Source organism: Orycteropus afer, unplaced genomic scaffold, assembly GCF_000298275.1.
Source record: "Orycteropus afer afer isolate SDZICR_OR568_19922 unplaced genomic scaffold, OryAfe1.0 scaffold00002, whole genome shotgun sequence".
NCBI lineage: Eukaryota > Metazoa > Chordata > Mammalia > Tubulidentata > Orycteropodidae > Orycteropus > Orycteropus afer.
In genome coordinates, this window is record NW_006921589.1 from 30,300,463 (window position 1) to 30,312,834 (window position 12,372).

Consider the following 12,372-nt stretch of genomic DNA (forward strand, 5'->3'; position numbering starts at 1 on the left):
AATACAGAGAGTCACTGTAGCAAAAAGAATTAGCAGACATTCAACCATTTCAGGAGGTACTAAATGATCGAGAACCGATGTAACTGATGGAATACAATTGAGTTATTTCAACAAACAGATGCAATGCTGGAAGTGCATGCCTGTCCATGTCAAGAAATTTAGAAAATAGCTAGTGGAAGAGATCCATATTTGTACCTATTCCAAAGAAAGGTGACCCAACACAATGAGAAAATTATCAAATCATATCAATAACATCACATACAAGTAAAATTTTGCTGAAGATAATTTAAAAATGGTTAAAGCAAGTACATCAGCAGAGAACTGCCAGAAATTCAAGTTGGATTCAGAAGGGGATGTGGAACAAAGAAGACATCATTGCTGATGTCAGACATCACTGTTGATGTCAGATGGATTTTGGCCAAAAGCAGAGAATACCAGAAAGACATTTACCTGTGTTTTACTGACTATGCAAAGGCATTTGATTGTGTGGATCACAATAAATTATGAATAAGGATAATACTGACAAGAATCGGAATTCCAAAACACTTAATTGTGCTCATAAGGAACCCGTAAACAGACCAAGAGGCAGTCATTCAAAAACAAGGGGATACTGCATGGTTTACCATCAGGAAAAATGAGCATCAGGGTTGTATCCTTTCACCATATTTTTTCAATCTGTATGCTGAGCAAAAATAATTCCAGCAGAACACCACATCAAGATTGGAGGAAAATTCATTAACAACCTGCAATAAGGAGATGACACAACCTTGTTTGCTGAAAGTGAAGAGGACATGAAACACTTACAAATGAACGTCAAAGACTACACCCTTCAGGATGAAATACACCTCAACATAAAGAAAACAAAATCCTCAAAACTGGACTAATTAACAATATTGTGATAAATGGAGGAAAAAAATGAAGTTGTCAGGGATTTCCTTTTACTTGAGTCTACAATCAACACTCATGGAAGCAGCAGGTAAGAAATCAACAATGTATTGCACTGGGCAAATTTGCTATAAAGGACTTCTTTAGAAGTGTTAAAGAGCAAAGTGTCGCTTTGTAGACTAAGATACTCCTGACCCAAGCAAATAGCCTCATAAGCATGTGAAGTCTGGCTGCACTTCTTCCAAGACAGATTTGTTAGTTCTTTCAGCAGTCTATGGTACTTTTACTATTCTTCACCAACACCACAACTCAAAACCATCAACCCTTCTTTGTTCTTCTATATTCATTATCCAGCTCTCAAATGCAAATGAAGCAACTGAAAATACCATGGCTTGGGTTAGGCACACACCTTTAGGACTTAAAAGAGGTCTTTTGCAGCAGATTTGCCCGAGGCAATACATCATCTGATGTCTTGACTGCTGCTTCCACTTGACTAGACTACCAAGTAATATGAAGTCTCTCTGAAAACTTCAATCTTTTCTCCATTTATTGTGATTCTGCTTATTGGTCCACTTGTGAGGATTTTTGTTTTCTTTATATTGAGGTGTAATTCATACTGCAGACTGTAGTCTTCAATCTTCATTAGTAAATGCTTCAACTCATCCTTACTTTCAGCAAGCAAAGTGGTATCATCTGCAAACTGCAGGTTGTTAATGACTCTTCTTCCAATTCTGATGCCACATTCTTCTTCATATGGTCCAGCCTTCTTGGATTATTTGCTTAGCATACAGACTGAACAACTATGGTGAAAGGACACAACCCTGACACACTCCATTCTTGATTTTAAACTATGCAGTATCCCCTTGTTCTGTTCGAACGACAGCCTCCTGGTCTATGTACAGGCTCCTCATGAGCATAATTAAGTGTTCAGGAATTCCCATTTTTCTCAGTGTTATCCATAATTTGTTATGATCCTCACAATCAAATGCTTTTGCACAGTCAATAAAACACAAGTAAACATCTTTCTGGTATTCTTTGCTTTCAGCTAAGATCCATTTGACATCAGCAATGATATCCCTCATTCCACGTCCTCTTCTGAACCCAGCTTGCATTTCTGGAAGCTCTCTGTCAACATACTGCTTGTGGTAGTTAAGTTTGTCTGTCAACTTGGCTGGGCCTGGTTGAGTGGCTGAACAGCTGGATGTAGTTATTTCCCATGGTAAGATTGGTAATTAATCCCATGGTGGAATGTATTGGAGCAGCTGAGTACCTGCTTTAGGGATGTGGTCTGCTTCCTGTATATAAGAAGCAGCTTTGGGAATGGTCTCTAGCTTATGGCACTTTTGAACCCTGCATGCAGCCGTGTCACTGTTCAGCAGCCTGCCATGCTCTGCCAACCCTGGGACTTTTAATAGACTTAAATTAACAGCCTGCCATGTGGTTTGGTAACATCAGGACTGTGACTTTTTACTTGTCAACCTTGGGTTTGTCAGTCTCAGCAGCCAGCAGCTGCGTGAAGAAAAGCCTCTAGCTCCAGTGGGCAGAGAGCAGGAGGCAGAGCTGAAGCCCAAGGCTGAGGGGCTTTCACCCAGCCCCTAGAGCCTGGCACTTTGAACTCGGACTTAAAGCCTCCAAACTGTAAGAGAGTAAACTCCTGTTTGTTAAGTATATTCTTGTCAGAGTAGCACTAGGTAACCAGAACAGAATATTGTACCAAGAGAGTGGAGTGCTGCTCTGACAGATCCTAAAATGTGGAAACAGGAGTAGAGTGCATCCTTGACCAGAGACTCTGGCAGAGAGACCCTAGCATACAGCATGAGAGATGGCAGCAGCAGAGTCGAGAGACCAGCATGAGACACGGCAGGAGCAGAGCTGGCAGGAGGAGAGCCAAGAGAACAAGCATGAGACAGCAACAGCCTTACCAGCTTAAGGAGGAGAAAGCTTGATGCCACTGTGCAGGCGGCGTGTTGGCAGAGTGGGTTGCCTTCAGGCATTAATTGGTAGAAAAGACTGGCATGAAGTGGAGCAGCAGGTTGGCTGGCCCAGAGAGCAAGAAAGCTGAATGCTTTTGGGGCAGGAAGATTTCCTGTGGAGTGGGTTGCCTTCAGCATTAATTGGTGTAAGCGTAGACACCAAGGAAACAGAAGCAGAGCTGCATCAGCTAGGACCACGGCCTATGGGGGTAGAACCACCACAACCCCCTAGGTTTCAAAGACCCAGGCCTTCACCACCTGGGTTCTGGAGTGTGGGGCTGCTCATTCATGTGAGCTAGTGGGATGGAGCCACAGCCGCTGCCCAAGAGTGAGGGGACAGGGCTGCCATGCCCAAGAGGTAGAGGAATGGGGCCACCAGGCCAAGAAGGTGAGGTCACTACTTAGAGAACAAGGGAATTGGAGCCACCTAGTGAGATAGATCTTTATAGATGCCACCCAATGAAGATCTGTACAGGTGTCAAGTTGAGTGGCTGGGCAGCTGGATAGCTATTCCCTATGGTAAGAATGGTAATTAACTTTAGAGATGTGGTCTACTTCCAGTATATAAGCAGCAGCTTTGGGAATGGTCTCTAGCTTATGGCACATTTGAACCCTGCACGTAGCCAAGTCGTTGTTCAGCAGCCTGCCATGCTCTGCCGACCTTGGGACTTCCAATGGACTTAAATTAATGGCCTGCCATGTGGTTTGGTAACATTAGGACTGTGCCTTTTTACTTGTCAGTCTCAGCAGCCAGCAACTGTCTGAGTGAAGAAAAGCCTCTAGCTCCAGTGGGTGGGGAACAGGAGGCAGAGCTGAAGCACAAGGTTGAGGGGCTTTCACCCAGCCCCTAGAGCCTGGCACTTTGAATTCAGACTTAAAGCCTCCAAACTGTAAGAGAATAAACTCCTGTTTGTTAAGGCCATCCCATTTGTGGTACATTCTTGCCAGAGTGACACTAGGTAATCAGAACACCGCTGCAACCATTTTTTGCATTGTCTTAAGATTTTATTTACGTGCCATATTAATGATATTGTGCAATAATTTCCACATTCTGTGGGATCAACTTTCTTTGGAATGGGTACAAATATGGATCTCTTCCAGTCAGTTGGCCAGTTAACTATCTTCCAAATCTCTTGGCATAGCTGAGTGAGTGCTTCCGGTATGGCATCCGTTTGTTGAAATCTCTCAACAGGTATTCTGTCAAATTCCTGGAGCCTTATTTTCATCAATTCCTTCAGTGCAGCTTTGACTTCTTCCTTCAATACCATTGGTTCTTGATTATATGTCATCTTCTGAAATGAACAAACATCAACCAGTTCTTTTTGGTATAGTGACTCTGTGTATTCCTTCCTCTTCTTTAGATGTTTCCTGCAACATTCAACACACTGCCCATAGAATCTTTCAATATTGCAACTCAAGGCTTAAATTTTTTCTCCAGTTCTTTCAGTTTGAGGAATGCCAAGCATGTTCTTCCCTTTTGGTTTTCTAACTCCAGGTCTTTGCACATTTCATTATAGTAGTTGGCTTTGTCTTCTCGAACCGCTCTTTGAAATCTTCTGTTCAGCTCTTTATCTTGTCATTTCTTCTATTAGCTTTAGCTACTTTCTCTTCACAGCCAAGTTTCAGAGTTTCTTCTGACATCCATTTTGGTCTTTTCTTCCTTTCTTGTCTTTTTAATGACATTTATGCTTTCTTCATGAATGATGTTCTTGATGTAGTTCCACAATTCTTAGGGTTTTCAGTCACTCGTGTTCAATGCATCAAATCTATTCTTTAGATGGTCTCTAAATTCAGGAGAGATCTAATCAAGATCATATTTTTGCTCTTGTTGACTTGTTTTAATTGTCTTCAACTTCAACTGGACCTTGCATATGAGCAGTTGGTGGTGTGTACTACAATCAGCTCCTGGCCTTGTTTTGGCTGAAATATTGAACTTCTCCATCACCTCCTGCCACAGGTATAGTCATTCAATTCCTGTGTATTCCATCTGGTGAAGTCCATGTTTATATTGTTGAAAAAAGGTATTTGCAATGAGTAAGTCATTGGTACTGCAAAATTCCATCATGGGATCTCCAGTGTTATTTTTTATCACCAAGGCCACATGTTCCAACTACCAGTGATTCTTCTTTGTTTCCAACTTTTGCCTTCCAATCACCAGCGATAATCAACACATGTTGATTGTATGTTTGGTCAATTTCAGATTGCAGAAGTTTGTAAAAATCTTCAATTTCCTCATCTTTGGCTTTGGTGGTTGGTGCATAAATTTGAGTAATAGTAGTATTAACTGGCCTTCCTTGTAGGCATATGGATATTATCCTATCACTGACAGCATTGTACTTCAGGATAGAACATGAGACATTCTTTGTGACGATGAACACCATGTCATCCCTCTTTGTTATTTCTGGCATAGTATATCATATAGCTGTCTGATTCAAAATGGCCAAAACCTGTCCATTTCAGCTCACTAATGCCTAAGTTATCAATCTTTATTTTATGCGTTCATTTCATTTTTGACAACTTTCAATTTTTCTAGATTCATACTTCATATATTCCATGTTCTGATTATAAATGGGTGTTTGCAGCTGTTCTTCTCATTGAGAGTCATGCCACATCAGCAAGTGGAGGTGCCAAAAGCTTTATTCCATCCACATCATTAAGATCGTCTCTACTCTGAGAAGTCATCTCTTCCCCAGTCATATTTTGAGTGCTTTCTGACCTGAAGGACTCATCTTCTGGCACTGTATTGGACAATGTTTTAGGGCTACTCATCAAGTTTAATATATCAGACCATATTTCACTGCTATTCATAAAGTTTTCACTGGCCAATTGTTTGAGAAGTGGATGGCCTCTTCCTTCTTCTGAGTATGTCTTAGTCTAGACAAACTCAGCTCTGCTGAAATCTATCCACCACGGGTGAGCCTATTGGCATTTGAAACACTGGTAGCATAGCCTCCACAGCAACATGCAAGCCAGCACAGTACGAGTAACTGACAGACAAGTTCATCACCCATAGCTGTTCCAAACCACTCCACTCCCACTTTCCAGCCTCCCCTAGCTATTGTTCCAGTACTCCGCCAGCTCTGGCTACTACTCCTGCCCTAGCTGTTGTTCTGGCCCTCTGCTGGCTCCCACCATTTCTTGGCCTGTCCTCTTGTTGTTTATGTTTTAGAGTATTTACTAAATACTCTAAAATTTAGAGTAATATCTAAGTTAACAAAGATTACTGTAAACAGAAAACATTTTCTCTTATACTACATGTAGAATAATATTCCAGTTGTTGTTGTTGTTGTTGTTAGGTGCCATCGAGTCGTGCCTGACTGATAGAGACCCTCTGCACAGCAGAATGAAACACCACCTGGTCCCGTGCCAGCTCCGCAATCCTTGCTATACTTGAGCCCATCGCCATAGCCACTGTGTCAATCCATCTCATTGAAGGCCTTCCCCTCTCTCGTTGACCGTCTACCTTACCAAGCAAGACATCCTTCTCTTGGGAATGGTCCCTTCTGATAACATGACCAAAGTAGGTGAGACGAAGTCTGGCCATTCTTGCTTCCAAAAATATTCCATCTAAGAAGCATTAAATAGCTTTGATAGTCAACTGACTTTTTAAACATAGGTTCCTACCCATACATTAAATGTAACTGAAAAAATTTCAATCCTTAAGGCAAATACTAAAAACTAAAACAGAAAGTAACTGGTTATTTGTATTTCTCACATTACAATCTCCATCAGCCCATTTCTACAACTCAACCTCTTACCCAAACATACTAAGATACATTTTGTACAAACTTAACAGCTACTGTAAAATCCCAGATCCCTTATACATCCCTCCAGACACTCAATTCCAAATAAAGGTTGAACATATTCTTAACAGCTCTGATTCAGTCCTGTTATTTCAGACTTACTAATCTATGTCCATTTACCTCTCCTATTTTCTACTTGTTCCAGTGGAATGCTAAAAACAGAATTAATTAGACCACATTAACTGGATATCAATTTATGGAATACTCTAAAAGAAAATGTTCTCATTAACTGAATATATATACTTACAACCTAGGGTAAAACCACTGCCACTGAATTGATTTTGACTCAGAGTTGCAGAAGGTTACAGAGCAAGGTTTTCCTAGCTATCTCTATGGAAGGAGATTGCCAAGCCTTTCTTCCATAGTGACATTGGGTGGGTTGGAATCATGAACCTTTTAGTTTGTAGCCAAGAGGAAACCACTTGTACTACTCAGGGACCTCAACCTAAGGCTGCCTTGTAGTACTTATCGTCCTCCTTGAGGCTGTTACCCTTTTCTACCAAAGACTTACAAAATTCCAACAAGAAAATACATATGATAATATTCTTCATTAGTATTTGCTTACTGTCACTCACTACCTATACAATCTCTCCTACTTCCCCCTACAAACTAATGAAGAGTTGCCCTGCCAGATTATCAAAAAGCAAAGTGTACATCAATGTTCACTGCAACAGTATTCATAATTGCCAAAAAGGAAAAAAAAAAAAACCCTAAATGTCCATCAGCTTATGAATGGATAAATAAAATGTGGTATATACATGGACTACTACTCAGCCAACAGGAGAAATGAAGTCTTGACACATGCTGCAGTAAGGATGGACCTTGAAGACATTATTCTGAGTGAAAAAAGTCAATTACAAATGGACAAACAGGGTATGACTTCACTTAAAAAAAAGACAAGAAAAGGCAAACGTACAGAGACTAAAGTTTTTGAGTGCTTATTAAGGGTGGGAAGAAGGGGGAAAGTTAACAGTGATGTAAAAATAGCATTGATTAAGGGTAGGGTTGCATAGTCAATTATTGTAATTGCTGTCGATAAGTTGTCAGTAAGTTGTATATCTGTAAAAAGTTGAACTGGTAAAAGCTGTGTGATAGGGATATATACAACAAAAACAGAAAAAGGACATGGTGACTGCTTATGTACAACCAAACACTTCGTGGGATTGGGTTCTTTGGTCTAGAGGTTTAAAGTCATGGTTTCATGAGACCACTTAGTTAACTGGCCTAATAATGTGTTTAGTGCTTCTGTTCTCCTACTTGAGTCTCTTAAACCTGAAGTATTAAAAACTTGCAAGTGGCTATCCAAGGAACAACTGGTCTCTATTTCCCTGGAGTAACAGAAGAGGAAGGAGAGTCAGGAATAGGAGGAGGATATAGAATATGTGTCTAATTGCTTCTCCATGGACAACCGCTTCCTTTGCCATTACACCAGAACTGGATGGTACCTGTTTACCATTACTGAACATTTTGATCAAGATTGCATGGAAGAATCTTGATCAAAAGGGGGAAAGTATAGAACAGAATTTCAAATTCTCACAGACTCTAGACTTTCTGGAGCCATGGAGGATGGATGAATTCCTGAAATTACTGCCCTGAGATAATCATTAAACCTCAAACCAAAAATATCCCTTTAAGTCTTCCAAAAACTAATAATAGTTTAGTTTAACTGGTTAGAAAAAGGTCTGCCTTGAGCATTATGCTATTTAAAGGATTCTCTATATGGGATCAAATTGACAAAACCAACTCAAAAGATCAAATAGGAACCTTAGGGGGCAGTGATATGTTAATTGAGGTAGAAAAATTGGGAAAAGGTGGGTGAGAATGGCTGCACAACTTAAAAAATATAATCAGTATAACTGAATTGTACATGTAGAAACTTTTCAATTAATGTGTTCTGTTGTGTAAATTCTCAACATAAAAAAAAAAAAAAGTTGCCTGCCTTTTGAGGAACTCAAATATATTTTACTCTTCCATATTTACTCTTTTCTCCTTGCTTTCTATTTTTGGACTTCAAACATGCAGACATTTTAGGAACCTCAAGAACCGACCTTAAACTTCTATATGAGATTAGCAACTTGTCAACCTCCCTTCTACTATACAAAACCAAGTTTATGTATTTCATAATTTAAAACGTCACTGATTATTTCTTTAGGAGGCCTTAGCTGATTAAAATTTACCCACCAATTTCATTAAAACTCACCAACTCTTTTTTTTTTTTTTAATTTATGAGACACAGCAAAACAAGCAGCAGCAAATTATAAACATTTAGAGAAGATTCAATGGGATGTGAAGAAATCCTTGAAAAGATGAATTCAGATTCAAGACTAAGATTAAGTAACAAGAAATCCATCTGAATCATCTAAAGATTTTTCAAATGATAGAAATAAGGTAGACCACCCATATCTGATTTAATCATCCAGACTACATTTGATTTAATTATCTGGATTTTCTAATCTTCAGACTCTCAAAAATGGTTGTATTACTCTATTTCAAGAGTCTTAAACTCTCAAAGTGCACTAAAAAACAGTAAGTATTAAAATCCTTTTTATTTCCTAAGAGTTTAAATCACTTAGTTCTCATCAGAGTGTTGAATACCACCAAATGACTCTAATGACAAGAGGACTACAGAAGAAGAGCTCCAAAATTCTCTCTAGAAAGAGGCAGGCAGATCAAAACCGGTGCTATTTTAATGAATTTTGCAACTTACATTGGTTTTTTCATTTCAGTGCTATTTAAGATGGTTCAAAAATTAAGGAATGGTTATAAAAGCTATGGCATATACATACAACATTATGTAGCTGCTGGGAATTTTTATGAAAGGCTTATAAAATTATGTGAATGTTTTGGTGGTAAGTTAAAAAGGCAGAATCCAAAATTCTACACATAATATAGCAGCTACATTTTTTAAATTATTTACAAAAAAAAATAATAAAAGCATTAGGAACAAATACACCACATATTAATGGTGATAGTAGTGAAAGGATTTGTTTTTCCATGTTATCAGTCTTTTTCTGTATTTTCATGAGCATGGCTCTCACAATGGAAAAACAATGACATTTATTTTTAAAAGGTCTGTATAAAGATAATTTTATACAGTTTGCTAGTCATTTATAGTCTTTCCATTATTGAGGTATGCTAGCATCCCAGTAAACATAAATCCTACCAACAGAAAAATAAACCAAGTTAAGCCATCAAGCTATCATTTAAATTTAAAAGAAATATGAAAAAGTGTGAAATTTGGTAAAAACAGAAAGAAATCCAAAATTATCAACTCAGAGATGATTATTTTAACATGATATCTGAGTTTTAGCAGAATCCATGAACATTTACTTCCCTTTCAAAATTACAAAGAAGATAACCAACCCAACAAAAAGAATTAGAAAAAAGCGTAATGTTGAAGTATGTGTTTCAAAACACTTATGTGAGCTAACTCATGAAACAAGAGCTGCTAGCACTATAGACTGTACTTTCACAGGTAAAACAGGAAAAGAGTGTGTGTTCTCACCTGAGAAATATGATTGATTGAAGATTCCATCCTTCGTAGCTGGGACGCCTGGATATCAAGCATCTGCAGAACATTGTTGGCCAAGGTGTTTATCAGATAGGCCACACTTGCTAAGGACTGGGTGGTGTAGGCTTTGGTTTCTTCTAGGGCTCGCTGCTTATCTGCTGACTAGGGAAAGATGAAAAACACAACACATTAATTCGAAGATAATCCACTTCTAGCAATCTAATGTACAAGAATAATCATCCAGGTATTTTGTCCCTGAATCTACACATAGTCAAAAATTTTCTGAAAACAAAGTATCAGTACCATGTAGATTCAACAACTATCTATGACTGAGCTCACTCATATTTTCACACTGGATATACAACATCTTTATACAGATGCAAATAAAACTCTAAAGCCATTATTTTAAAAATAAGATCCATTTGCTATTTTGAGCAATGCAATATATAGCTACGCAAGGCCACTGTTTAGAAAAGTTACATTCAATATGAATGTACAAATTTTGGCACACATTTTCTACATTCCTGAATTCCCCCTTTTCCTTTGACTCTAATATGTGAAATACAGTTGTGGCAGTTCAGTTGGTTGTGTCAACTTGGCCAGGCCTGGTTGAGTAGCTGGGCAGCTGGATGTAGTATTCCCCATGATGAGACTGGTAATCAACTCCATGGTGGAATCTACTGTGAGTAGCTGCCTTAGGGAATATGGTCTGCTTCCTGTATATAAGCAAAAACCTTGGGGAATGGTTTCTACCTTATGGCACATTTGGACCCTGCATATAGCCGTGTCGTTGTTCAGCAGCCTACCATGCTCTGCCAACCTGGGGGCTTACAATGGACTTGAATTAATGGCCTGCCATGTGGTTTGGTAACATCAGGACTGACTTGCCTTGTTACTTATCAACCTTGGGCTTGGCAGCCTCAGCAGCCAGCAGCTATCTGAGTGAAGAAAAGCCTCCAGCTCCAGTGGGCTGGGAGCTGGAGGCAGAGCTGAAGCCCAAAGCTGAGGGGCTTTCACCCAGCCCCTAGAGCCTGGGACTTTGAACTCGGACTTAAAGCCTCCAAATTGTAAGAATAAACTCCTGTTTGTTAAGGCCATCCCATTTGTGTTATATTCTTGTCACAGCAGCACTAGGTAACCAGAACAACGATAACAATGTCTGAATAGAATAAAATAGTGATTATAAAAAAAAAAAAAAAAGGCCTATCCTTCCAAGCATTTTAACTGTTACAACCCTATGGAAAATACTACTGTAAAACAGAGACTACAAAGCAAAAAAGACAGTAAGTGGTATTTCCAATGTCACAAAACAATAGTAAAGTGATACATTCTATGCTGTTAACTGCCAAAAACTATCTTTTTGCCCTAGTTCTGTAGAAAGGCTTTGTGGTTCAGTAAAAAGTACACAAAGTCTCTGAACCAAAAACCTTTTATCTTAATGCAATTTCTACCATTTACTATACATACCAACTTGGACAAGAGTCACAGTTTATCAATTTCCTCAATAATATCACAGAGGAGTTAAACCTCTGTCTCAACTGTTCTGGGCTGTTGGGAACATCAGGTAAGATAAAACAAACACACTGCCGCAGAGTCGGACCCGACTCATAGCGACCCCACCTTGGGTTTCCGAGGCAGCATCACTAAGGAAGTAGATTGTCCCATCTTCCTTGCGAGGAATGGCTGGTGGGTTTGAACCGCCAGCCTTCTGGTTAGCAGTCAAGTGCCTTAGGCATTATGCTACCAGAGTGCCCCTTCAGGTAAGACAGTGACCATAAAAGCACGTTCTAAAACTATAAATAATTATATAATTACTACAGTACTTATGTCTCTAAGTAGTTATTTCCTGTTCAAAGTCCACTATGTCCCAATCTTGGCTATCACACATACTTTATAAATTTCACAGATTTTGTAACTAGAATCAACAGCCTACATACAAGTTTTTGCCAGGCTGGGGTGAGGAAAAGTAAAGTTCTTTTGAGGAAGAAGCAGTTAACAAAATATTCAACACTATTTTAACTTGAAAAGAGTTAAGAATCAGTGTTAGCTTTTTATTTTTTCTTTTCAATTTTAATCCTTAATAATTTCAGTTTTATCAAAGCTTGAATTAATAAAAGAGATAAAATAAAATTTGACCGCAAACAAATACTTTTTAAAAGACAAACATATCTTGTGATTCTTTAACAGAAACTTCCAACGT

At 38.9% G+C, this 12,372-nt stretch overlaps 1 protein-coding gene across 1 annotated transcript in view; it reads right to left on the reverse strand.

Moving 5' to 3' along the window:
• Positions 1-12,372, reverse strand: part of ABI2 (abl interactor 2) — a 177,421-nt gene that overhangs the window by 74,850 nt on the left and 90,199 nt on the right. The window contains exon 2 of the mRNA XM_042780247.1: positions 10,167-10,334. Coding sequence (XP_042636181.1) covers positions 10,167-10,334 — 168 coding nt within the window. The remainder of the gene's footprint in view (positions 1-10,166; positions 10,335-12,372) is intronic.